The sequence below is a fragment of the Leopardus geoffroyi genome, chromosome A3 (assembly GCF_018350155.1).
Source record: "Leopardus geoffroyi isolate Oge1 chromosome A3, O.geoffroyi_Oge1_pat1.0, whole genome shotgun sequence".
In the NCBI taxonomy this organism is placed as follows: Eukaryota; Metazoa; Chordata; class Mammalia; order Carnivora; family Felidae; genus Leopardus; species Leopardus geoffroyi.
The window spans coordinates 15,116,080-15,143,716 of NC_059336.1; the positions used below are offsets into that span (position 1 = coordinate 15,116,080).

A 27,637-nucleotide genomic window follows, 5' to 3' on the forward strand; every position below is an offset into this window, starting at 1 on the left:
TTTTCTGGTCTCTCATCAACCCCTATGGTGCCAGCCATCACATTCCGGCACTTCGTCTATACCTTAGGGGATGAAGAAATAAGAGAGACAGGGAAGGTTAACAAAGCACATGATGTCCCCAGCCTCGTCTCATAAAGCAGATAATGCTTGGGGCAGACTTCACTGGGTCTGACCTGGAATGGGGGAGGGTAGCTGGTCATCTTTTCCTGTGCCCCCTTCTTCTAGAGCCCTTGGTAATTCCGTCCATCCCTACAATGCAGACCACACAGCAAACTCACTAGGTTTATTACAAACTGTTTAATTGCTTCTTAACCCGATAACTTTACAAATATAGAACCACGTGCCATTCTGGGGGTGCTCTGTAATGAGTCACTACAGACTAGCCCAGGCACAGTTTAATGCCGCTGAGATCCATCCAGGAGCAGTCCCGGCAGTGGCCTCAGCCATGTGGGGGAGGGCCTTGGGAGGAGGGCTGCCAAGTGTGGCCAGGGGACCCGGCTTCAGGTCTGAGGAGGTGCTTCCACAGCACGATGCTCATTCTCTGTCCGTAGTGTCTCCATGTACTTTCGCATCTTCTCAACCATCCAGGAGGGTAGCACAAAGGATTTCAGCTCCTCCAATTTCAGGTCCAGGCATCCTCTGGAACAGACATTGAGGAGAGTTGAAGCAAGGGAGGGTATGGGCCCAGGCTCACCCCAAGGGGCTACTGTGATGGGAGGGGAGAGGCAGGGGACAGATGACTGGTTTTACCTGTAGTCATCACTGGCAGCGAGGTCCCGGATGTCCTCCTCAATGAGGAGGTAGGCCTGAGGCAGGAGCAAAGGAGAGTGGTCACTGCCTTTGATTCAATTCAACTCAACAACACTTGATTAAACATGTGCTTAATGTCAGGGCTGGAAGGGAGAGGGGCATGATTTACAATTTAGGAGGGGAGAGTGAGTAGGGAGAGACGGGAACAGCGCCCTGAGACCACCTTTCACACATATAGAAACTTTACGGGTTAGGGAGTGGGACTGGTGACTTATTTATGGCCCTTTCCTCTTAAAAAAGGCCTCTGAGGTAGCTTAAAATGAAATGGCAAGAGAGCTAGCAAAACACATATGGAAACAGGAAATCAGGAGGAGGAAGCCATATGTTAACTCTAAGAACGAAGATAATCTGGTTTTGAACTTCATGGCAAAAGGGAAAACACGAGAAGCTGCACACACTGCTGTGGTCCTGGGGCCTACGGAACAGCTTTGGCACAATGCCACGGTCTGCAGTGGGAGAGAGCCCTCTCATGAGCTTACCATACAGGGGATGTCATCCATCACATGAGAAAGTCTTCTGTGAGAGACAGTTCTTTCTGCTCTTATGGTCAGGATTGTGTGTCCCCTGAGGAATCTGTTTTCACCTTATGAGCACTGTGAACTGTCTAACAGATGAGGTGTCCTTGAGAAGGGCCTAGAGCTAAATTTGTGAAAACCCATGGAAGTGTGCTGGTTTATCAAGTCAGCAATTAAAAAGAATTAAAAAAAAGTCAGCTGCTAGTCTTGCAGCGCCTGGGTGGCTCAGTTGGTTGAACATCCGACTCCGGCTCAGGTCATGATCTCATGGTTCGTGAGCTCGAGCTCAGCATCAGGCTTACTTCTCAGTGCAGAGCCTGCTTTGGATCCTCTGTCCCCCTCTCTCTGCCCCTCTCCTGCTCATGCTTTCTCTCTCAAAAATAAAAATTAAAAAAGAAATAAAGCTAGTCTTGCTTATCGCTTAACTTTAGATCCTGTCTTTCCTTTTTCCCATCTATTTCTTATTTATGTTATGTTGCATTTTATGTATCAGTGCTAAGCTCCCTGGCATCTTCTTTTTTTTTTTTTTTTTTTTTAAATTTTTTTTTTCAACGTTTATTTATTTTTGGGACAGAGAGAGACAGAGCATGAACGGGGGAGGGGCAGAGAGAGAGGGAGACACAGAATCGGAAACAGGCTCCAGGCTCTGAGCCATCAGCCCAGAGCCTGATGCGGGGCTCGAACTCACGGACCGCGAGATCGTGACCTGGCTGAAGTCGGACGCCCAACCGACTGCGCCACCCAGGCGCCCCACCCTGGCATCTTCTTAAACAGGGGTAGGAATGAGAAGAGTACTAAAAAGAAGATGGTTTTCCCTTGCCAGAAAGGAGATGGCATACTGGCTTGCAAGGCCACTGAGTTCTAACAGGTGCAGTCACAGTGGTGCGACTGAGGCCTCAGGTGGGGGACACTGCATGTGATGAACAAAACCCTGCTACTTTTAGAACACACACAGCGATGATTTTCCCCAAGATTGTTGCTTGATATAAGCTAAGTACTCTTTAAGCAGAGGTGATTCTGGAAAGGGCTGCTAGGTGTGGCAAACAAGTTTTACTGCATGTGCTAACTCCTACTGACAAGAGGTGCTGCCTGGATCACTGTGTTGGGAAGATTCTATAGCTGTGTCTGGTAGAAGAGTGTTGTGATCCACGAGTGCAATCTGTCAATGGGCACATGAGGGGAAAGTAGCGTTAAGTGTGTCTGGTGCTTGACATTTTTAGGCACAGCTAATACAATCTAAATACAAGGGATGATGTGGGAGGCTGAGGGAGTGGTGTGTGGGAAGGGAATCCAGGGATTAAGTCCGACCTTCAGCATGAAGGAACGGGCCCTCTCCACCCTGACAAGTCTCCCTTTCCACATTCGTCAGGCTTTGAGTCTCACGCGGAGGTCGGAGGTCGGCCGGAACCTTGGTCCCCGGGCTGGGTGGGTCTCTGACATGGCACGTGTGAACAGTGCTTACCATCTTCCCTCCTGTTGCCCGCATGTGATGCTGCTCGGCCAGCCAGTGCTTGTCCTGGGGGTCAGCTGCGTACTGTGAGGGACGAAATCACAGACATTAGCCTAGTGAGAGGAACTTTTCTCATTTGGTCCCAGAGCCATCTCTCGGTCCCTGAGCAGCTCTTACTAAGAAGACCTCGTCTCAGCCTGGTGGATGTCAGAGGGCTCGCCAACTTCTTCACAGCAAGTAGAGCTGAGCCCAGGAGGCCAGGGGTCGGGACCCCCATACTAGATCTTTAGCACTTCTAATCCCTACCCCTTCCTTTCTCAGAACACAGAACTTTGGCAACTGGTCAGACTGATGACTACTATTCTAGAGCGTAATTCCTCTTTAAAAAATGACCTGAGGTAGTTTATAACACATGTGAATGGTTATGGTGACCATTATTTTCTAAGACAAAAATCAGGACAGGTCAAGCTCTGGGGGAGGCAGAATAGTACTGCGGTGAAGAACCTGGTTTTGGAATTAGGTTTAAATTCTGGTTCCTGCCCCTTAGTAGATGGTGTCAGCCTGGGCAGTAATTTCCTTGAGACTCGGTTTCTTCATCCGTGAAATGGTGTTCACACTTACCTCATCGGGTGCTCGGTAAGGATAAATGATATAGTGAATAAAAAGTAGGAAAGATAGTACCTGACACAGTAAGTGCTCAATAAAGGTAGGTTTTATAAGACAGGCACAACATTTGAGATAGAGACAAAGCAGAGAAATCTGCATCGTCACCACGATGAGTTTAAATACTTATTTCATTTCCCAAGTAACATAAATATTAATCAGAAAATTTAAAAGTATGCACTTTCTGACCCAGCAATCTCACTTCCAGGGATGTATCCTGCAGAATCACTCACACATGTACACAGGCATATTTGGGAAAGCATTGTGTGTAATAGCAGAACTACTGGGAAAAAATGTAAATATCCGTTAATAGCAGAGTAATGAAGTAAGTTATGGAATATCTAGTCTATAAATTCTACACAGCTGTTAGAAATAAAATGAAGGAGACTTAATTTAATAACATGGACAAATCTCTCAGATATTATCCATAGATTCATAGTGGTCAGCATACTTTTTCTTTCTTTTTTTTTTTTAAAGGGCCAGCTAGTATTTTAAACTTTGCTGGCCACATACATTTTTGTCACGTATCCTTCATTTTTATTTTTTTAAATTACTCTTTAAAAATATAAAAAACCAGAGTTGGACAAAAATAGGCTACAGGTTGGATTTGGCCCCCAAGCCATAGCTGCTGGTCCTGAATGTTAGTTCTGTGGGACACCTGGGAGGCTCAGTCAGTTAAGCATCTGACTCTTCATCTTGGCTCAGGTCATAATCTCACGGTTCGTGGGTTCGAGCTCCAGGTTGGGTTCTGTGCTCATAGCACAGAATTCCTGCTTGGAATTCTCTCTCTCCCTCTCTCTCTGCACCTCTCCTGCACATGTGCTTGTGCATATGCGCACTCTCTCTCTCCCTCAAGAATTAAAAAAGAAAGAAAGAAAGAAAGAAAAGAATGTTAGCTCTGTGAAGGCAAGGAGTTTTTTGTGTCTGTTTTGTTCACTGCTATGTATCTAGCACCTTGAGAGTGTTTAGCACTCAATAAATATTTGTTCAATGAATGAATTTTGGGGTAAAAAAATACAATCAGAGAACACTATGTACTTATTTTTTTTTTTTTAATTTTTTTTTAACCTTTATTTTTGAGACAGAGAGAGACAGAGCATGAAAGGGGGAGGGTCAGAGAGAGAGGGAGACAACACTATGTACTTATATACATATTATGGCTACTGACATATGTATTGTCAAATCACTAAAGGACACACACACACACACACACACACACACTCCCATGTGTGTGCACAGGGCGGGAACTGAAGGATGCTACCATGTTGGTGGTGGTGGTGGCCTCTAGGGGAGGAGACTCCAAATCAAGGGTGAAGGGAAACTTTGTGTTTTGTTCCCTATTAGCTTCTGTATATTGAGTCTTGCGTCAGAAGGACAGAAGAATGGGCAAAAAATTCAATAAGCAGTTTACAGAAGAAATACAAAGGGATGCATCGAAATGACGCTCGTTGTCACTAACAGAATATAAAGTAAAACAACAAAAACATTTTCCCTCCACTTCTTAGATTGGAAAGATTACAGTGAGACATCACACCCACCAGTCATGAGTGTGGATCGGCAGTTTACTGCAAATGGCGAATCTAAGAATCGGGAATGTCTGCTGGTTACAATGAACATTTGCTGAGCCCTTGCTATGTGCCAGGCATTGCTCCGGGAGTTCACTGCACTCTCTCTTAATTCTGCTCATCCTAAAAGGTTGGTTTGTATCATTTTCTTTTTGTAGATGACAAAACAGACTGGGAAATGTGAAGCCACTTGCTCAAGGTCACCTGGCTACTAAGCGGTGGAACCTGGACTGAAACTCTACTCTTAACCACTGTGCTACTGGAGTTCCAAGTAGGTCCCGGAGCACAGACATGGGAGATAATGCTAGAGGGGTTTTAGAAGAGGTGGAGGTTACAGAAGAGTCAGGCAGAGATAAGCCTGGGGGAGGAAGGTCATCAAGCGCAACAGCAGGAGTGAAGGCACTGAAAGGGAAACGAGGTAGCAAGCAGGCATACTGTCCAGGTGCTGAGGAGCCCAGGACGTAAGACTGAAAGACTAGAAGCAAGTCTGCCCTTCAGAGAACTTGAACTTGCACAGAATGTAGCACACAGGGCCGTAATTCTGGGACCCCAAAGGAGCCGTGTGGTTCTGGCAAGGGGCACCAAGCCTTATGCACAGGTGCAAAATCACCTGTCTTCAACACACACGCACTACTATCTTTGTAATATATTTGGATGCTTTTGTGACTGAAAAAACATAAATTCATTTAAGGGGGTGAGGGAATTTGTGCCCCTCCCCCATTATTTTCTTAAATGGTAGAGACCAAAGTACCTTTGTTTGAAAAGCATTAGAACTGCTGCCCTGGTTCAATCTCTTTATTTTATAGACAACTGAATAAGGTAGTGGTAAAGAGCTCAAACTTTACCAAAGACAGGCCCGGCCTGGAATCCTGACTCACCACTTATTGGCTGAATAACTTGGGGCAAGTCACTTAGCCATTCTTTACCTCTGGGTTGTTTTTTGTTTTTTTGTTTTTTTCCTTTTGTAAAACAATATAGCAATCCCTATCTTAAAGGATAGTTCCATGAGATAATGTAAGTGCAGCACAAGACACTGGTACACAATAAGCACACAAAGAAAGTTGCTGTTATTATTGAGATACAGAGTTGTTGAGTAAATTACAAAAGGTAAAGGTTAAGGGCAGAGGGGTGACTAGAACCCAGAAGTCCTGACTCCCAGATCAGTATTTGTTCCAAACTTCTCTGTGCCATCCAGAGCTCCCAACAACCATCTACACACACAGCAACGGCCTGCCTAACTCCTAGCACTCACCTACCTTAAAGAGGTGCGGGTGCTTGATGTAGATTCTCCCTCTGGTGCCCCCCATCCCCAGGGCCCTGAAAAGGAACAGACGAGTGGTAAGGATTCCAGCAGCTGCAGTCCTAGGAGCAGGCCCCAGAGTTGCCCCCCTCCCTCCGCGCCAAAGCTCTTAAACTTACTTGTTGGCTCGAGATCCCAACACAAAGGTGGTAGATTCATTCAGCCGGGCTGGGTCCCACTATGCAAAAGACAGAGGCGGGTGAGGGGGAGGTGTACCTGCTGGACAGGATGGAAATACTCTTCCTACCATTATCCTTGTCCACTATTCCAAACAGCTGATTCAAGTAACCAAGTACTGACGATATGCTAGACTAAATATTGGGGATAAAGAGACGAGTAAGATACAGTCTGCTCTCCGGGGACCACAGACGTATGTGTAGTAATTATACCACCACGAGACAGGCAGGGGTACAGATGAGGGCCGGGCATGAGGGATGCCAAGGGGGAGAGCAACAGGAAGGCTCCCTTGCAGAGGTAATTCCCAAGTTAATTCTGAAAGGGCGGAGGAGAGGAAGAAAGGGACCAGGATGAATGCAGGAGGGGACAGTGGGCTTGGCATGCTAGAGAAACCATGAGCAATTCTGTTACACCTAAAGGAGAGGGAGCACAGATTAGCAAGTGGCAACTGATGAGACTGGAGAGAGAGGCAGAGAGGGCTTGAGGCCCTGGTATGCTTCTTTTTGTGGGTCTGTACTTTATTCTGTAGGCCACGGGGAGTTACTGAGGCCTCTAAATAGGGAGAGCCAGATTTGCTTTAAAGACAGCTCACTTGCCCACAATGTGGCTAATGGATTGGAAGTGGCAAGACTGTAGGCAGGGAGCAGTTTAGAGGGTGCTGTCCTAACGTACTTCTGAAAGATGAGGGTCTGAGCTCAGATGGCAGTATGGATGACGAGAAGGGAAGAGGAACGGTGATATATTTGGGAGGTACAATTGTCCAGGACTTGAGGGGATGTAGATGGGAAGGAGGGGGAGAGGGAAAGATGACTCAAGTAGAGAATGTCAAAGAAGGTCTGTGAAGAAAGATTCCGCTTGCAATGTGGGATATTTGAAATGCTATGGAAATTCCAGGCAGGGCGTTCTAGCAGGCAGGGTATATAAATTTTACACCAGAAAGAGAAGTGTGGGACAAACAAGGGGGTATGGCAACTGCAGGACACACTGAGCCCTGAGTACATCATTCCCAGAAACTTCGGGTGCAGGAGTGGGCCAGGGAGAGAATTCTGAGGAACGCCCATGTATATGGGTCATTGCTGAAGAAGAACTCACGAGAGACAGAGGGGATGTCTGGGGAGGAACAGAAAGATCAGGCAAATGCAGGAGCATTTCAATCAAGGGAGCAGAGTTTAAGACGAAAGGCATGGTCACCAGTGTGAGAGCAGAGAAGGCCAGTAATACAGGAGGTGGAACCTTTCTTTTCTTTTCTTTCTTTCCTCTTTCTTTCTAATGTTCGTTTATTTTTGAGAGAGAGACAGAGCACGAGAGGGGCAGAGAGAGAGGGAGACACAGAATCCAAAGCAGGCTCCAGCTGTCAGCTTAGAGCCCGACATGGAGCTCGAACCCATAAACTGTGAGATCATGACCTGAGCCGAAGTGGGATGCTAAACTGACTGGGCCACCCAGGCGCCCCGGAGGTGAAACATTTCTACATTTGATCTTAGCCAAAAGGCCGAGAAGCGATGGGAGGTGAAACATGTCTACTGGACACAGCCTCAACCAGGACAGAGGAGTTTTCAGGTACCTTACTGGGCTTCCACACATGATTTTATTTGAAGAAAGGATTCTATTGCTAAAAGAGCTTGCAAACAACCGTTCTGGAGGCAACAGAGGCTAATGGTTAAGAGCATAGCCTCTGGTGGCAATGAACCTTGGCTTTGAGACTTGGGTTGACCACTCAGCAGGTATGTGACTCTGAGCATGTCTCTAAGCCTTCACATACGTTCAAGGGTATTAAGTGTATAAGATAACTAGATAAAATAGTTCCTTCCCACAAGGTTGTTCACAGGAAAGGAAGCTCAACTACAGAAGCATAACAGAATCTACCTCATAAGATTGTTATAAAGATTAAATGATACTCCTGAAACCAGTATTACACTATATGTTAACTAACTAGAATTTAAATAAAAACTTGAAAAAAAAAAGATTAAATGCAACCACATAATCCGTACTAAAAAGATTTAGTACAGTGCCTGTCACATGTTAAGTATCCCTAGCTCCAATCCCTATTTAAGACCCTTCTGGGAGGCCAGCGGGGGCGTGGGTGCAGGGCAGGGGTCGGGGAATAGGGGGATGGCTCTGGAATGGCATTCACAAATACCTCACACACTCGCCCCTTCCCTCATGGTGGGCCCAGAGCCTTGACCGAGTCTCCCTGGCATCGTGGTCACTGCCATGCTCACATAATCATACCTTGGGGCCTTCTCGGCGAATTGGTTCACAGGATTTTGGTTTCCATCTGATTGGAAGGAAAGAAGAAAGGTGACTTCTCCGAGGTGAGGCCCAGGACTGGAGCAGAGCCTGCTGGCGGTGGTGGGAGTTCCTCACATACTCTCACTTTGGCCCTGGCTGTCTTTCCTCCCGGTAACCCACAGGAGGAGGTACGAAGGCAGAAAGCCATTCTAGGACTGGCACTGATATTACCTAGCGACGCGGACAAGTCCGGGAACCTCTCTGAGCTGCAGTTTTCTCATCTGCGAAAAGGAGAGAACAGCAGCAACTGCCCTCCCTCTCCTGTTTGTGAGCAGCGGGGCTGCTTCGGGAGACCACGCTACGGTACGATGACTTTACTGCTCCGTCTCCTAGACCAGTGGTTTCAAGCTGTCCCCGTTGTTCCCAACCCCACCCGTGCGGCTCTATCAGGCTTCCACATAAAGTTTTGTTTGAAAGAAAGATTCTGCTGCTTCAAAAACCGTAGCGCAATTTTGTTCATTATTAACTGTAGGACCTTGGACAAAAATTCTCTGAGTCTGTCTCCTTACTTGCAAAAGTAACTATACCTTCACTACAGGGTGGCTGTAAGGATGAAAAGGTCAAGTACATAAGGTGTTTAGACCAGTTGTGGCACGTTAGGAGCATTTAATATATACTAACAATAAAAACAGCTCTGGTATTTAATCAAGCTGGGCTGAACAGTTCTGGGGCAAAAGCAGGATAAAACAGTGTCCCCCCTTTTGCTGCCTTCTGTCCCCAGCCCTCAAACCAGACTAACCCTCCTCCCTGGTGACTCAAATGCTGGATCTGATTTTGGCAGGCAGAACTCTGGCCTGTCCCCCTCCAGGCCCACTCCCTCCCCGTTCTCACCACACCGCTGGCCCCTACTCACACCATGCCGGCAGCCGCCCGGTCATTTGACAGCATGTGTCCAGGAGGCCGTCCCTTCCTCTGCCGTAAAGAACAGCTGTCAGAGGCCTGACCCTGTGGGAAGCCCTACCCCATGCCACTGGCAGGTCCAGGGTCACTTGGTGGAGATGGTTTTCCAAAGAGACCAAATGAGAGTGAACAGGGAGAGTAACAGTCTCCAGGGGCCCTGCCTCTTATGCTAGATAGGCTCCATGGTGCACGGAGGAAGCCCCCTACCTTCTTCTGGACTTGTAGGGCCTTTTCCCAGCCAGAAAATGGGGAGATGGTTTACCTTTTTGGGAATGGGGCTTCCTCGATGGGCACATTCTTCTTCTGTCTGTCGGCCACGCTGGATGAAAATGGAAGGGAGGAGTCAGTGAAAGGCCAGAGCCTGGGAGCTGAAGGTCCCCTGGGGCTGCAGAAGCCAGAGCCTGGGACTACACCCTCCAGCCCCTCCCTGGACCAGGCTTCAGAAGCTCTCCCAATAATGCTATTTGGACCTGGTCCTACAAACAGGTAACACGTGGAACCTCCCTGGGCCCACAGAGTTCACCTGCCTCCCAGCCTCATCGGTCTCCCCATGCAACACCCCAGACACAGTGAGTCTGACCTTTATCCCTGGAAGTTCATGGGTCAATCTGGGTATTACTTTTTCTCCATCTGAAAACAGTAGTTTAGCCTGAAGGGAAAAGACCAAGGTGTTAACAGTTATTATTTTGGTGGATAACAGCTAGGTTAAAACTCCAAACTGGGTTGAAAATTTTTCATGATCAGTACAAAGGCACCCCAAGATATACATATAAACAGAGACCTATTTTTTAAAATACTTAAGTACGGTTGACCCTTTGAATTGTGTAGGTCTACTTACACACAGATTTTTCCCAATAAAAACAGTACAATACTGTAAATGTATTTTCCTTATGATTTTCTCAATAACATTTCCTTTTCTTTAGCTTATTTTATTGTTAACAATACAGTATATAAAACATACAACATACAAAATGTGTTCATCAACTGCTGATGTTATTGGTAAGGTTTCAGTCAACATAAAGGTGTTAGTAGTTAAGTTTTTGGAGTCAAAGTTTATAATATGTGGGGGCGTCTGACTGGCTCAGTTGGTAGAGTGTGGGACTCTTGATCTCAGGGTAGTGAGTTCGAGCTCATGTTGGGTGCAGAGATTACTTAAAAAATTTTTAAAAAAATGTTTTATCTATTTTTGCAAAGAGAGAGAGAGAGGGACAGAGAATAGGAGTGGGGGAGGGGCAGAGAGAGGGGAACACAGAAGATCTGAAGCTGGATCCACGTTGACAGCAGAGAGCCCATGTGGGGCTCGAACTCACAAGCTGTGAGATCAAGACCTGAGCCGAAGTCGGATGTTTAATCGACTGAGCCACTCAGGTGCCCTGAGATTACTTCTAGAAACAAGTTTATATGTGCATTTTCTACCACAGGAAATTGGCGCCTCTCATCCCTGCCTGTTCAAGGGTCAACTGTAATTAATGATCATTGATGAAAAATTAGAAAGCTATGTAAAAAAAAAAAATCAAACTTGAAATTTCCCATATGCACAGGCTACTGTTAATATTTCAATGTAAATTCCTCATTACTCTTTTCCTTGAAAATATATACTATATATTTTTCCTAACTAAATGCATTAATACAATACATATTACTTCATAAGCCACTGCTTTTCATTTAATAAATATTTGGCACCAAGTATAGATGTGCTGGGGACATAGTAGTAAACAGCACCTGCAAAGTCCCTGCTCTTGTGGAGCTCACACTGTGGGCAATTTGGAAATAAGGAAATCAACAAACATACAAACAAGGTAATTTCAGATCATGATAAATGCTCTGGAGAAAAAAAAGTCCAGGCAGATGTGACAGACAATTAGTAGAGGGGAGGCTGTTCGGAGAAGGCGGCCTTCTGGGCTGGGCAGGAGGAGGAGGAGGAGGGAGAGGGGGAGGAGGAAGAGGAAGCAGCAGTTAGAAGAAACGCTAAGGGGAAGCATGTCAGCAGCAGGGAGGAGTGCAAGAGCACCAAGGTGGGAAGAGACTTGGCCTGTGTGAAGAAAAAGATGGCCTGGCAAATAATGGGCAGAGGAGAGAGGGGTGAGTGAGGAGCCCTATAGTCACGTGAACACCTGTGTCATGTGAGCGGCATTTGACAGGCCTGGGCACTCCCCTCTTCTGGAAACTCTTTCCTACAGGCTCCTGTGGCCACACTTCCCTGGTTTTCCTCCTACTTGTGTGGCCACTCTCTCTCAGCCTTTTCTGCTGGCTCATCTTCCGCAGTCTGGTTCATTCTATCTTCTTCCATTTGGTATTCTGTCTACTCTCATCATGTTCACAGCTCCACTTAACATCTATAAAGTGACGACACCATAATTAAAAAAATTTTTTTTGAGTAGAGTTGACACACAATGTTGACTATGATTTTTTCTCTTCAGCTGTGGCTTCTCCTTTGAGCTACAGATTTATACAACAGTCTGTCTGATGTCTATGTGCTGAGGTCCCCAAATCTGCTAAGTCTGAACTCATGACCTTCTCCTCCAAACGCTGCAGTGTAGGGTGCATAAGTCTCCGTGTGAAATTATGTGCATATTTTGTGGTAATTTAATTCATACCTGTCTGCCCTAACCAGGCTATCAGTTTTATGAGAGCAGGAACCCTGCCTGTTCATTTGCCATTTGTTCCTTTGTTTCTTCATTCATTCATTCACTCACTCACTCGCTCACTCACGCAATCACTCAACACTTTGTGTACACATATTACGAGTCATAGTCTCAGGCTGGGAATACTGCAGCGGACAAGATCAGGCCTCAACTCTTGCAAAGCTCAAGCTTTTAGCAGAGGTGGGGGTGGAAAGGGAGACAGGAAGTAGGTGCACGAACTATTAATAATTTCATATTGAAATAAATGGTAGAAATAAACAAGTAAGGTGACAGAGATTAACTGGAGGTGAGGAAAGGAGTGAGATGGGGTGCTACTTTAGATGGAGTGGCCAGGAAAGGCCTCTCTGATGAGGCAATATTTGAGCCAAAGCTGAAGAAAAGGAGGCACCTATATAAAGAGTTAAGGATAGAACAAGCTGGGCAGTGAGAACAGCAGGTGCCAAGGTGCTCAGCTTGGTGTACTGGAGAAGCAGAAAGGACTCCAGTACAGCTAGAAGACAGTCAGCGAGGGAGTGGTGGGATGAGATGAAGTTAATGGAGCTAGTCCAGGTAGGGAGGGCTCTGTGGATCATGTTAAGGCATCAGGGTTTTACTCTGCCTGCGGTGGGAAGTCACTGGGCTTTAAAGAGGAGAGCAACGCAATCTGGTTCATCTTTAAAGAGAAAGGTCTGGCTGCCGTGAGAGTGGACCGGAAGAAGGCAAGGGGGGAGGCAGCTCCGGGCTCAGATACACATTTGAGAATCATCAGCAGTTAAACTGCTTCAAAGCCACAGGACTGGAGGGAATCACCTAGAATGAGAGTGAGCCGCAGAAGAAAAGGGGTCTGAGGACTGAACTCACGAACGCACCAATGGTTAAGAGGGCAGGTAGAGAAGGTGAGCTGGTCCAGGAAGCCGAGGAGGAGCGGACGCAAAGTCAAGGCACTGGAGAGGAGTGTTTGAAGAAACATGAAATGACCCCCTGGCACAAACGCTACCAAGAAGTAAACTGAGGACACTTCGGGTCCAGAGGATCTGACAACATGGAGGTTACTGGGGACCCTGACATGGGAGGGGTTTTGGTGAAGTGGTGAGGAATGGCACTGAAACAAAGTGAGTGAAAGAATGAACAGCAGGTGCAAAGTGGAGCCAGTGACAGCCTCCTTTCCCAAAGTCTAGCTGTAAGAGGGAACAGCGTGGCAGCCGAAGGAGACCGTGGGTTCAAGGGTGGTCTGTTTTTGTTCCTCACTGCATTCCCCGTGCCCCCATGAGTGAACACACATAGGTGAAAACATACATAGGGAGAAGAAGAAAATGCACCAAAATGTTAATATGAGTTACTGCTGGTAAGGAGATCAGGAGGAATTTTAATTTTCTTCCTCATAATTTATTCTGTCTAATTTTAACATAAACCAGCAGCAGGTAACATTTACTGAGTCTTTGTTGCTGAATAAATGTTTTAAGAGTACCACCACATTTAAACCTCACAACAATCCTATGAGGTAGCACCTCTCTACTCACTTTGCAGATGAGAAAATGGAGATTCAGTGAGGTGAGGTAACTTGCCTAAAGTCACACAGTGAGTCCAGCCAGCACTCATATCTGGATGGTGCAAATCAAGAAAAAGCCTGCCTTCTTAACTACTATGCCAAATTGTTTTTTTTTTTTTTCATTTTTTTTTTTTTTCAACGTTTATTCATTTTTGGGACAGAGAGAGACAGAGCATGAATGGGGGAGGGGCAGAGAGAGAGGGAGACACAGAATCGGAAACAGGCTCCAGGCTCTGAGCCATCAGCCCAGAGCCTGATGCGGGGCTCGAACTCACGGACTGCGAGATCGTGACCTGGCTGAAGTCGGACGCTTAACCGACTGCGCCACCCAGGCGCCCCCTTTTTTTTTTTTTTTTAATTTTTTTTTTTTATGCCAAATTGTTAATGGATGTATATTACTTGCATAAATAGAATGAACAAATAAAGACAACTGCTGTGCAAAACAAAATGAAGGACACAAAAAATGCAAGGCAATGGGCTATAGCTAAGATCAGCCATTTCTCCCTAAGAAATCGCCATAAAGGGATAGCTAAGGAGATTAGGGAACATGACTGAGATGGTAAATGTCGGTAACAGAAGTGCAAACAGGCAAATCAAGTCTTAACACAAAGAAACTAAAAACCTTACTCTAATTGTATCATGTCCAATGTGAAGAATCTTTGCATGTAATGAAGTTCTGTGTGCAGTTTAGACAAGGGGACCCCAAAGAACTCCCGAGTACCTGGCCACCAAAAATTAGGTTCTGTTGTAAGGCAGTTGTGTATTACATTTACTATTTTTTAAAAAATGTTTTTAATGTTTACTCAGTTTTTGAGACACAGAGAGAGAGCCATGAGCAGGGGAGGGGCAGAGAGAGAGGGAGACAGAATCTGAAGCAGGCTCCATGCTCTGAGGTGTCAGCACAGAGACCAAGGCGGGCTCGAACTCACAAACCGTGAGATCATGAGCTGAGCTGAAGTCGGATGCTTAACCGAGCCACCCAGGCGCCCCTTACATTTATTATTTTTATTTTTTTAAGATTTTATTATTTTTTAAAGTAATCTCTACACCCAACGCGGGGCTTGAACCCATAACCCCAAGATCAAGACTCGCACACTCTACTGACTGAGCCAGCCAGGGGTCCCTAAGGCAGGCGAGTGTTATAATTATGAATAGAACTCCCATGTATTTAATATCTAGTAGTATGTTCTGCGTCAGTAGTGTATGTATATTTTCTCATTTAATCCTTACAGCAAACCTTGGGGGTAGGGGGGTGGGATTCTTACTCCTAATTTTAGGAATAAGGAAACTGAGGAACAGAAAGGTCAAAAGACTTGTTCAAAGTTTCCTGATTCGTCTCGTTTCAAGATGGACTTTGGGCTTTCTACCTTCCTGTGCTCTAATTCCTGTGCTCTGGTCATATACCTTCTGTTCCACATGCTAGCTTCCCAGTTCCATCAATCCCAGCAAGGGGGGAGTCCACAAGGTGGACATGGGGATTCAGGAGACTGGAAAGGTGAAACCATCCGTGGAGTACAGACTATGCCCAGTTCACTTTAATCTCATCTTTCATGGGGACTTGGGCATAGTTTCACACATTTCCCTTCCAATCTCCTCATGGCAGCCAGAGTGGTCTTTCAAAATGCAAATCTCATTAGGCGGCTCTTTTGCTTAAAACACCATAGTACAATTCAGTTTGCAGTGCTCTGCTTGATTTGGCCTCTGCTTACCCTTCCGACCTCATCAAGTATTTTCTCCACCCTCTGAAAATCAGCAACCCTGCCCGCTTTCCGTCCCTTAGATGTACTCCGCTCCCTTACCTTGTAGTGTACTCTCTCATTGCCTCCCACACTCACAGCACTTAGAACAGTTTGTAATCCTAGGTCTATTGTATGATTACTGGAGTAACATCAGGGATCTGGGGGTAAGGACTATGTCCATCTGGCACAGTGCTGTCGGGGCATGGCACAGAAATGGCACACAGTGGGCTCTCAATACATATTACCTGAAGCGAGAAATAAACTCAAAAAAAAGCATTCTAGGGGGCAGCTGGGTGGCTTACTTGGTTAAATGTCCGACTTCGGCTTAGGTCATGAACTCATGGTTTGAGAGTTCAAGCCCCACATCAGGCTCTGAGCCTGCTTGGGATTCTCCCTCTCTCTCTGCCCCTTCCCCCTCCCCCCCCCCCCCCAAATAAATCAACTTAAAAAGAAAAAAGCATGCTGGGATGCAACTGAGACTGAAGGTTTATTAATTTAATCTTGATTCAGTTCAAACTTATAGTAATGTTAGCAAACTGCCAGGTTTTATTACCAGCAGACGTTACAACTGATTATAATATACTACAGACCCAGAGTGAATTAATGAATTGGCCTCCTGGGAGTTTGGCTAGCTTAAATGTGACAGACCATGAGAAGCAGATCAGCTTTCACTGCACTGGTGGATGGAATCTTGTCCTCTCGAGGCTGAGGCTCCGGCCCTGGTCTCGCTCTTTTCTGAGGCTGTGCCTGAGCAGCTGGCCAGCCAAGCACCCAGAAGACATCACTCTCTCATGTCTGAGAATCGTCCTCACACGACTAAGCTCAAACTAGCCTCTGTGCCTCTGAGTATGAAAAAATTTCCATCTCTGATACCTAGTGGTTTCACAGTCGAGCACAAAATCCGGGTGATGCTGACAATTCCTATTAGTAAGAACAGCTGACACATGCAAACAGGTTCACTTCTATCTTGGGAACACAGCCATATTTATAGACCTGATGTCATGCCTCCTGACCACACCCTGAGAGGCAGAAAGGGTGACAGTCTCCATGATGCCAAAAGGGGCTATAACTACTTGAAGAGTTAAGTCACCAAGTATTTGCAGAGGTGAGACCGTCCCTAGCTATTCTAACTCTTGCTTATTCTGAACCACAGTTTCTTCTTCTGTAAACTAGGGATTAAAATATGCCTTCTGGGATGTCAATGAACTAATACACGTGAAAGTATCTATCACAGAGCCTGGCACATGGGAGCCACTTCCCTCCTCTCTGCCAGCAGCAGCTCTAAGCCCTAGATGGATATTAGTGGCTCGTCAGGCACCACACCCCCCGCTCCCCCAAATACCATGAACAAAGTGATCACATTTCTTAATAGAGCCCCGAGGACTAACCTTGTGCCTACATCTCTTGCCCCCTTTGGTCTCACCTGCTCCAGGCAGCTCCGACAGGCCTCCTGGATCAGCTGCTCTGCGTCCACTTCTTCCCCCACATTGTCTCTCACATTCAGTGCTGCCTTCTGGAAGAACTAGGGGGAAGCAGAACAGAGGACAAGGTCAGAAGACCTGCTAATTTGCATCAACTTGAAGGAAATGGAATATAAAAGAGAAGCTTTTGTCTTACCCTCATACAGAAGGGAAAGGGATTATGAATGTGGCTTTGAGATCAGACAGATTTATTAAAAAAATTTTTTTTAAATGTTTATTTTTGAGACAGAGGGAGATAGAGCGCGAGTGGGGGAGGGGCAGACAGAGCGGGAGACACAGAATCCGAAACAGGTTCCAGGTTCTGAGCTGTCAGCACAGAGCCCGATGTGGGGTTCGAACTTACGAACCACGAGATCATGACCTGAGCCAAAGTTGGACGCTTAACCGACTGAGCCACCCAGGAGCCCCGAGATCAGACAGATTTAGAGTCAAATCCTAGGTTCCTCACTTTATTCTCTCTTAAGGAGGGAAATAATCATGGAGATGCCCAAAGGATGGTCATTACAGCATTAATGTGTAAGCAGTACAAAACCAAAGAATAACTTAAATGTCCAATTACTGCTCAAATAAATCGTGGTATATCCATACCAGGAAGTAGTGTGCAAATATTAAAAACCACAGTGAGAAAAGGGGCGCCTGAGTGGCTCAGTCAGTTAAGCGTGTGGACTCTTGGTTTCAGCTCAGGTCATGATCTCATGCTGGTGAGTTCGAGCCCCGCATCGGGCTCTGTACTGACAATGTGGAGCCTGCTTGGGATTCTCTCTCAGGGACCCTCTCTCTGCCTCTCCCCTGCTCATGCTGTCTCTTTTCTCTCAAAATAAATAAATAAACTTAGAAAAGAAAAAAAAGATTCTCTCTCTCCCCCCCTCTGTTCCCCTCTACTGCTCACTGTTTCTAAAATTAAAAAAACAATCCCTTTCCTTTCCTTTTGAGAAAGAGAGCAAACAGGGGAGGGGCAGAGAGAAAGAGGGAAACAGAACCGGAAGCAGGCCCCAGGCTCTGAGCTGTCAACACAGAGCCTGATGTGGGGCTCAAACTCACGAAACATGAGATCATGACCTGAGCCGAAGTGAGACGCTTAACCAACTGAGCCACCCAGGCGCCCCGAGAATATATTTTTGACATGACAAGGCATTCAAGACATATTGCTAAGTGAAGGAAGCAAGGCATCAAACAGTTTCGTACAGAGTGAGCCTATTTATGTAAAACAGCATAAAGCAAACACAGACAAAAGAACTGTAAAAATTTTATTAAAGTAACAGTGGTGATATTATGGATGACTGTTGTCTTTCTTTTTTTTTTTTTTTTTTTGCTTATCTATAGTCTCTCAATTTTTACAATGTACCTGTATTACTTTGTATAGGAAAAGAGGAACAGCCCAGGCCAGGAAAGATCCCGAGCATAGAAGGTCCTCACTGAATTTTTTGCCCTATCTGAAAGAAATGTGTGGGATGGACAGCATGAGACCTGGCCAGGGCCCCAGGACACCAGAAGTCCCAGTCAGCTGGGGAAAGGGAAGGCAGAAGGTTCCTCTATGGGGGAAGAGGGAGAGCTGGAGCCTGAAAACACTGAGGGACAGGTGATGAGCGGCCTCAGATGGAGTCACTGAGAACACATTCACAGTAAGAGTCCAAGCTGTGTCCTAAAAGAGTGTTACAGAAAAATGCTGGCATCTATAATCACTGCTCCTACTGTGGAAACGTACTTTCTTTCTCTTCTTCTTTTTTTTTATTTTAAGTAGGCTTGGGGCACCTGGGTGGCTCAGTCAGTTGAGCGTCCGACTTCAGGTCACGATCTCGCAATTCAAGAGTTCGAGCCCTGCGTTGGGCTCTTTGCTGACAGCTCAGAGCCTGGAGCCTGCTTCGGATTCTGTGATTCCCTCTCTCTCTGCCCCTCCCCCACTTGCACTCTGTCTCTGTCTCTCAAAAATGAATGTTAAAAAAAATTTTTTTTTAATTTTAAGTAGGCTCCGTGCCCCCCAACTTGGGGGCCTTGAGATTAAGAGTCATGTGCTCTACTGAGTCAGCCAGGCACCCTCAAGGAGATATACTTTCATTTTATTTTATTTAAAATAATTCTTGAAAAATGAATCCATCAGTATCTGTATTCAGCTATTTTTTTTTTTTTTTAATGTTGGTTTATTTTTGAGAGACAGAAAATGAGCAGGGGAGGGGCAGAGAGAGAGGGAGACACAGAATTCGAAGAAGGCTCCAGCCTCTGAGCTGTCAGCACAGAGCCTGATGCTGGGCTCGAACCCATGAACCATGAGATCATGACCTGAGCCAAAGTTGGGTGCTTAACCGACTGAATCACCCAGATGCCCCCCCCACCCCCTGCTTTTTAAGTTTATTTTATTTATTTTGAGAGACAGAGAACAGGAGGGAGAGAAAATCCTAAGCAGTCTCCACACTGTCAGCATGGAGTCTATGTGGGGCTCAAAATCATCAATGGTGAGATCATGACCTGAGCTGAAATCAAGAGTCAGATGCTTAACCAACTGAGTCACCCAGGCACCCACATTTTATATTTGGCAAGGCCAAATGCCTGATATTATTAATGTCCAGCCAAGGAAAAGAGTGAGAAAGTGTGGATTAGAAATCTCACGGGATGAAGAGGAAAATTCTTCAGGCCAAATTAAATGAATGGTCACAGTTTCACTTTAGAACAAAACCCTAAGAACTAGAGATTAATGCTGGTATTCAGTGTTGAGCATTGGCTAAGTGAAAGCTAGTTAAAACAGTCTGGATTCTTTACAGCCAGCAGGGGAGATGGCAGTGTGATGAATATACAGGGGTGACTGTAAGTGATCTCTGGACCTGAGAATGAAATTTGGTCCTGAATAAGGTGTTCGCAAATGCTGCTGGGAGAAATACAAAATTGTACAACCTTCTGGAGAGAAATTTTCTCGGGGCAAAAAATGTTTTCCTTTCTAGCCACCAATTCCATTGCTAGAAATTTATCCTCCAGAAAAACTCTCACAAGCGAATAAAGATGTACACTCAAAGTGTTCAGTGTAGCACTGTTTGTAATAGATAAAAATTTGAAATAATCTGAATGTTCTTGAGACTATCTAGTTGTGGTACATCCATACAATATGCTATTCTGCAACTATTATAAAAGAATCAGGGTGGGGCACCTGGGTGGCTCAGTCAGGTCAGGCAGCCGCCGACTTGATTTCGGCTCAGGTCATGATCACATGGTTCGTGGGATTTCACCTCGCTGACAGTGAGGAGCCTGCCTGGGATTCTCTCTCTCCCTCTCAAAATAAATAAATAAACTTAAAAAAAAAAAAAAAGTATCAGGGCGACGGGGTGCCTGGCTGACTCAGGCAGTAGAGCACGTGACTCTTGACCTCAGGGTCGTGAGTTCAAGACCCAAGGTAGGCACTGGGATTACTTAAAAAAAAGAAAAAAAGAAAAAGAATCAGGGTGAGCTATTATGTACTGACCTAAAAACAGGACCAAATTATATTGTTAAATGAAAATACTGAGTTGCAGAACAGTGTGTGTAAAATGATGCCACGTAGTTTTTGAACATGGGTGTGCGCACACACACACACAAATAAGTATGGGAGACTACGTAGTCCCTGTTAACAGTTTGGTATCTCTGGGAGGTTTAAGTGACTTTAGGTTTTTACTTTTCAAAATATTTGTATTATTTTTTCCCCAATATTTTCTTATGAAAAACTTCAAACGTAAGATTGAAACAATTATTCGATCAGTGACTAGCTAACATCTACCACGTCGAGTCTATAATTAACATTTTGTTACATTTGCTATAACATATCTATTTATTCATCCCTTTGTCCATCCATCAATCTATTTTATGAACTATATTATTAGGATATTTCTTTTAAAAAGAGGGATGCATTTAGTCATCACACAAATCAATAACGATGAACAGATGAACAATGTCTCAGATAAGATCAGTCATGGCTAGAAGTTACTACCCTAAACATTTTTAAAACAATGGATAGACAGAAGAGGTCAATCAACAGTGTGAACTTATCTGAAGCAGTGATATAATCAAGTCTCTTATCTGAAAACAAGGGTGATAAGGAGATATACATTTTTTAAGTTTATTAATTTATTTTGTGAGACAGAGAGCACGAGGTGGGGGAGGAGCAGAGAGAGAGAGGGAGAGAGAGAATGGGGGAGGAGGGGGAGGCAGGGGGTAGAGCAGAAAGAGAGGAAGAGAAAGAATTCCAAGCAGGCTCTGTGCTGTTAACCCAGAGCTGGATGTGGGGCTCGATAACACAAACCATGAGATCATGACCCGAGCTGAAATCAAGAGTCGGACGCTTAACCGACTAAACCACCCAAGCGCCCCAATAAGGAGGTATCTCGACAGACTACGTAAGAAGGGAGCACAGAGCCACAAATTGTGTTCATCCAGCATTTGTCCAGGAGAGAAAGTTCTTGAATCACGGTATCCACTATTGGGAAATGATAAGGAAAGGGCTTTGGAGACCGGCAATCCTAGACTGACTCCTGGCCTAGCCTTTTCCTAGTGGATTAACCTCTTTACTTCCGCATATGTAAACGTGTGCAGGCATGAGAATACGTGGTGCATTCTGGAACATGCAATATTTAGGGGTAGTAATAACCGGGTATATGGGGAGGTGTGGCTGGGGTCTGATCACAGTGGGCCATATGTGCCATGTTAAGGAATCTCGATTTCACCCAGAAGGCAATGGAAAGTCACCGAGGGATTTTAAATAGGGAAGTGACACCCTTAGATTTACACCTTAGATGTCACTGGCAGCTGTATGGAAGGTGAGTTGAAAGAGCGGCAGTTACAGCCAGAGCCTGGGTGAGAGAAGAGGAAAGCCTGAACCAAGGCAGAGGCAAGGAAGAAGACGGGTGATGAAGTGGAAGGTACAGGACTCTGTGACTGGACGGGGAAGGTGAAGGAAAGGCAGAGTTCTTGGTTTCCAGTTTCTAACTGAATGGTAGTCCCACTCAAACTTCACACTGAGCTCCAAAACTGAGCTCCCGATTCCCTCGCTCGTTCCTGCTTTCCTCATAGCGAGTCAGTGGCAATGCTATTTTTATAGCTGCCCAGGGCAGATAACTCAGAAATTGTTTACTTCTGCTCTTTTACCACGCACATCTGAATTGCCAGCAAATCTTGTTGGCACCTTTAAAATACACACTAGAACAGAAGAGAACAGAATAAAATAAAATAATAAAATAAAATAAAATAAAATAAAAAATAAAATAAAATAAAATAAAATAAAATAAAATACACACAGAATCTGAGGTGCCTGGGTGGCTCAGTCAGTTAAGCATCTGACTTGATTTCGGCTCAGGTCACAGTCTCGTGGTTTGTGGGATTAAGCCCCACGTTGGGCTCTGTGCTGACACAGCTAAGCCTGCTTGGGATTCTCTCTCCCTCTCTGCCCCACCTTCCTCACCCCCCACTCATGCACAAGCATCTGCATGCGCTCGTGGGCTCTCTCTCAAAATAAATAAAAACTTTAAAAAAATGCACATGGAATCCGACTCCCAACACCTTTACTGTTAACACTCAAGCCACTATCATCTCAAGCCTCCTAACTGGTCCTCCTGCAGCTGCTTCTTTTCACATCAGAGTGACCCTTTAAAAATATTCAGATCAGGGGTGCCTGGGTGGTTCAGTCGGTTAAGCATCTGACTTCAGCTCAGGTCATGATCTCATCGTTTGTGAGTTCGAGCCCTGCGTCGGGCTCTGTGCTGACAGCTCAGAGCCTGGAACTTGCTTCAGATTCTGTGTCTCCCTCTCTCTCTGCCCCTCCCTTGGCTCATGCTCTGTGTCTCCCTGTCTCTCAATAATGAATAAACATTAAAAAAATAAAAAAAAAAATTCAGATAAGTACTCTGCTCAAAACTCTCCAAGAACTTCTATTTTACTCAGAGTAAACCCCAAAGTCCTTACTGTGGCCTCAAAGATTCTGCACGAACTGGGCCCCTATTTCCTCTCTTACTACCTCTCATTACCCTTCTACTGGCTCAGTTGGTTCTAGCCACACAGGCAACTTTGTTGCTCTTTTTTTTTTTTTTCCCAAAGTTTTATTTAAGTAATGTCTACACCTTCTCTTCTGAGCCAGCCAGGGGCCCTGACTTTGTTGCTTTGAATGTGCCAAGCACACTCGTGCCTCAGGGATTTTGCCCTTGTTCCCTCTACCTGGACTGCATTTCCCTGATGTGTCCACATAGCTTGTATTTTCCTCACTTTATTCAAGTCTCTGCTCACGTGTGGCTTTCCTAGATACACTCTATGAACTAGAACTGCTCCCCACTGGTCACTCTCCCCCTTCTCTCTGGTGTTCCTAATGCAGTACATATCAGTTTAAAGAGAACAAGGACAGTCATTTTGGTCATTGCTACATCCTCAGTGCCTTGAACAGTGCCTGCTATTATGGTGGGTTCTCAGTAAATACTTCTTGAATGATTAAACAAATACAAGAAGAGGAAAAGGTTTAGGAAGAAAAACAGTTCAGTTCTGAAGATGCTGAGTTTGAAATATCTATGGGACAATCAGGTAGAGTCATGTAGACGTTTATTTATAGGTCTAGAAAGGAATTTTTAAAATTTTAATTAATTTAGAGATGGAGGGGGGGGGAGGAGCAGAGAAACAGGGAGACAGAGAATCCCAAGCAGGCTCTGCACCATCAGTGCGGAGCCTGACGTGAGGCTTGAACTCATGAACCATGAGATCATGACCTAAGCCAAAACCAAGAGTTGCATGCTTAACCAAATGAACCACCCAGGTGCCCCAAAAGGAATTTTAAATAATAATAATGGTGATACTACTAAACAAATAAAAACACTTGTTCGAAGCACAGTGCTGAGCACGTTACACTTAAATCATTTTATGCTCACAATGACTTGACAAAGAGGTATTCAAATTACCCCCCAAAGAGGGGAGAAAAGTTCTCAGGGATTCAGAATAGGAAACCTTTACACATCTGTGCACTAGAGAGAGCCAGGGGGATTGTGATGCAGGAAAGACCTGTCCGTGAATCTTTGTCCTTCTTAATTTTTTACTGCTGTGTCCCTCTCACCTTCATGTACTTGTTGAAGACAGTCTGGATCTCCTCATTGATGCTAGGCTGGAGAACAGCTCGGAGGAGGTCCATGGAGATAGCAGGATCTGTGAAACTGCATTCAGGAGGGAGACATAGTTAGGGATCATGTCCCAAACATACCTTTCCTGGTCTGCCCAGCCAATTATTGACACAAACTCCTTTATTTATTAAAAAAAATTTTTTTTAATGTTTATTTATTTCTGAGACAGAGCATGAGTGAGGGAGGGGCAGAGAGAGAGGGAGACACAGAATCAGAAGCAGGCTCCAGGCTCTGAGCTGTCAGTGCAGAGCCTGACGTGGGGCTCGAACCCACGAACCATGAGATCATGACCTGAGCTGAAGTTGGACACTCAACCGACTGAGCCACCCAGGTGCCCCTATGTTTATTTATTTTTGAGACAGAGACAGAGCATGAACAGGGGAGGGGCAGAGAGAGAGGGAGACACAGAATCCGAAATAGGCTCCAGGCTCTGAGCTGTCAGCACAGAGCCTGACGTGGGGCTCGAACCCACAGACTATGAGATCACGACCTGAGCTGAAGTCGAACGCTCAACCAACTGAGCCACCCAGGCGCCCCTGACACAAACTCCTTTAATGAGAATAATAGATAGCTTCTACTGAAAACAAGCTATGTGCCCAGATGTAGTATACACTACACAGATGTATGGCTTTATTCCATTTTCATAATAACCTGTGAAATGAGCATTACTTTTCTAAAAAATTATTTTAATTTACACCCAAGTTAGTTAGCATATAGTGCAACAATGATTTCAGGAGTAGGTTCCTTAATGCCCCTTACCCATTTAGCCCATCCCCCTTCCCACAACCCCTCCAGCAACCCTGTTTGCTCTCTATATTTAAGAATCTCTTATGTTTTGTCCCCCTTCCTGTTTTTATATTATTTTTGCTTCCCTTCCCTTACTTTCATCTGTTTTGTATCTTAAATTCCTCATATGATATTTGTCTTTCTCTGACTAATTTCACTTAGCATAATACCCTCTAGTTCCATCCACGTAGTTGCAAAAGATTTCATTCTTTTTTACTGCTGAGTAATACTCCATTGTGTCTGTGTGTATGTGTATGCATATATATATATATATATATATATATATATATATATATACTGCATCTTCTTTATCCATTTATCCATCGATGGATATTTGAGCTCTTTCCATACTTTGGCTATTGTTGATAGTGCTGCTATAAACATTGGGGTGCATGTGCCCCTTTGAAACAGCACACCTGTATCCCTTGGATAAATGCCTAGTAGTGCAATGGCTGGGTCATAGGGTAGTTCTATTTTTAATTTTTTGAGGAAGCTCCATACTGTTTTCCAGAGTGGCTGCACCAGTTTGCATTCCCACCAGTAGTACAAAAGAGATCCTCTTTCTCTGCATCCTTGCCAACATCTGTTGTTGCCTGAGTTGTTAATGTTAGTCATTCTGACAAGTGTGAAGTGGTATCTCATTGTGGTTTTGATTTGTATTTCCCTGATGATGAGTGATGTGGTGCATTTTTTCATGTGTCGATTGGCCATCTGGATGTCTTCTTTGGAGAAGACATTCATGTCTTTTGCCCATGAGATGAGCATTCTTCTTCTTTTTTTTAAATGTTTTATTTATTTTTGACAGAGAGAGACAGAGCACGAGCGGGGGAGGGGCAGAGAGAGAGGGAGACACAGAATCCGAAGCAGGCTCCAGGCTCTGAGCTGTCAGCACAGAGCCTGACGCAGGGCTCGAACTCACAGACCGCAAGATCATGATCTGAGCCCAAGTCAGACGCTCAACCTACTGAGCCACCCAGGCGCCCCGAAATGAGCATTATTCTTAAAGTGTTTTACGAAATGCAAAATCTATATGCTTTAACAAATAGTTTTAGTGAACATCCATTTAATCACTACCCAAGTCAAGAAATATAATCCACATCCTATAGGCCTATCTTGGACTCTCTCCCTTCACGGAGATAAATACTACTAGCCCCACTTTTTTCTGAACCTCCATGCTATTCTTTCTTTTTAGCAGTATATTTATTAAATTTTTTTAATGTTTATTTATTTTTGAGAGAGAGAGAGAGAGAGAGAGTAAGTAGAGGACGGGCAGAGAGAGAGGCACAGAATCCAAAGCAAGCTCTACGCTCCGAGCTGTCAGCACAGAGCCCAATGAGGGGCTGGAACCCATGAACTATGAGATCATGACCTGAGCCGAAGTTGGACGCTTAACCGACTGGGCCACCCAGGCGTCCCTCTGGATCTCTTTATAGCCCTCAACCACAGAGCCAGTGAGTGTTAGGGATCTTAGGCACGGTTGAATCCATGACTACCCCTCATTTGGTACATCAGTTCAGAGGAGACAATGATTCAACCAAGGTCACACAGAGTTACAGAATCTTAGTCTCCTCTTTCTTAGTCCAGTGCTCTTTCCAATGGCTCATTATCTCTTCTCAGCTCGGTGCAGTGGGGACCCCAAAGGTGCCATCCAAGCCAATGCCTGGGAGGTAAATACGCAAGACCAGCCTTACCTTGTCGTCATCTGTGAGCGGCGGCCCCTTCGCTGCACCTGCCGGTGCTTTATCATTATGTTCCAAGGGTTCTGTGGGGACCAAGGGAACGGGTGTCACTGAGGTCCATGACACCGGGGTGGAGGGTGGAGATGAACTTAAACGTAAACATCCCCGCTTCTCTGGGACGGGGTTGGCGGGAGGGCAGCGGTTGAAAGGCCCTGCCCGGGAGGAGGAACTGAAGAAAAGTTTCCTGCCTCGAAAGGTCCCAACCCCACCTTTTCTGGAACGGCAGGAGGAAGGTAACCAGTGTTTACCGAGGGGCTACTCTGGGGCAGGTGGTATGCTGGGCGCTTTCCTCGTACTTACACCCCATCCCCACAACTTTATGAGGCAGGCACTAATCATCTCCATTTTACAGAAGAGGAAACTGGAGCTCAGGGGTTGGCAGGACTTGCTCACGTCACCTAGCTAGGAAGGCGGCACCAGAATTTGAATCCAGGTCGTTGGACTGCGAAAACGCCAACTCCCTGGGCAGCAGCACCAGCCGCCGCGTTCTCTCACCCGCGGGCCAGGGTCCCGGGAGCCCGAGGCCCAGCCGGCCCGAGCCCAGGCCCAGCCCCGGCCTCCCCGGGGGCGCCCTCACCGTGAGAACCAGCTGCCCCGCTGCGCCCGCATCGCCCAGGTCGGGGCCGCCCCGCTCTGCCCCGCTGGGTCCCCGCGGCTGCTCGGCGTCGCCAGTGGCCCCCATGGCTCCCCCGGCCCCCACAACTTCAGACCGACTCTACCACTGGCCGGAAAGCGGCCCCGTGACGTCATTGCAGCGCGCCGTTCGCCGGCCCGGAAGCGCGCCGCGGGGAGCTGCGGCGTTTCCATGGGAACCAAACGGCCGCGTCTCGCCAGGGTCTGAGACGCCTACAGGCGCTGAGTGCGCGGTCGCCGGGGCTGCGTCCGGGGCGGGGCCGCGCCTCCCGTGTAGGCTGTGGGTGTTTGGTCCCGGAACGCTC

At 45.9% G+C, this 27,637-nt stretch overlaps 1 protein-coding gene across 3 annotated transcripts; it reads right to left on the minus strand.

Annotated features, from left to right (window-relative positions):
• Window positions 1–281: 281 nt before the first annotated feature.
• Window positions 282–27,462, minus strand: DNTTIP1 (deoxynucleotidyltransferase terminal interacting protein 1). 3 transcript variants are annotated; one of them, XM_045444432.1, is made up of 13 exons: window positions 27,277–27,462; window positions 26,652–26,722; window positions 24,111–24,207; window positions 17,008–17,106; window positions 10,253–10,321; window positions 9,935–9,991; window positions 9,626–9,684; window positions 8,713–8,758; window positions 6,423–6,481; window positions 6,260–6,320; window positions 2,788–2,859; window positions 751–806; window positions 282–639 (listed from the first exon to the last, which is right to left on the minus strand). In XM_045444432.1, the coding sequence occupies exons 1-13, from the start codon at window positions 27,379–27,381 to the stop codon at window positions 501–503; spliced, it is 990 nt and encodes a 329-aa protein (XP_045300388.1). In that variant the 5' UTR covers window positions 27,382–27,462; the 3' UTR covers window positions 282–500. The 3 variants fall into 3 exon arrangements, with proteins under 3 accessions (XP_045300388.1, XP_045300390.1, XP_045300389.1); XM_045444434.1 differs by lacking the exon at window positions 27,277–27,462 and adding an exon at window positions 27,098–27,118; XM_045444433.1 differs by lacking the exons at window positions 282–639; window positions 751–806 and adding an exon at window positions 2,140–2,484 and having other exon boundaries at window positions 27,277–27,452.
• Between the last annotated feature and the right edge of the window lie 175 nt (window positions 27,463–27,637).

Coding starts and splice junctions, on each gene's coding strand:
- DNTTIP1 (XM_045444432.1), bottom strand. CDS start 27,381: ATGGGGGCCACTGGCGACGCCGAGCAGCCGCGGGGACCCAGCGGGGCA. Junction 6,321..6,422: donor TTGGGATCTCGAGCCAACAA/GTAAGTTTAAGA, acceptor GTTCCTTTTCAG/GGCCCTGGGGATGGGGGGCA. Junction 2,860..6,259: donor AGCACCCGCACCTCTTTAAG/GTAGGTGAGTGC, acceptor CGTCCCTCACAG/TACGCAGCTGACCCCCAGGA.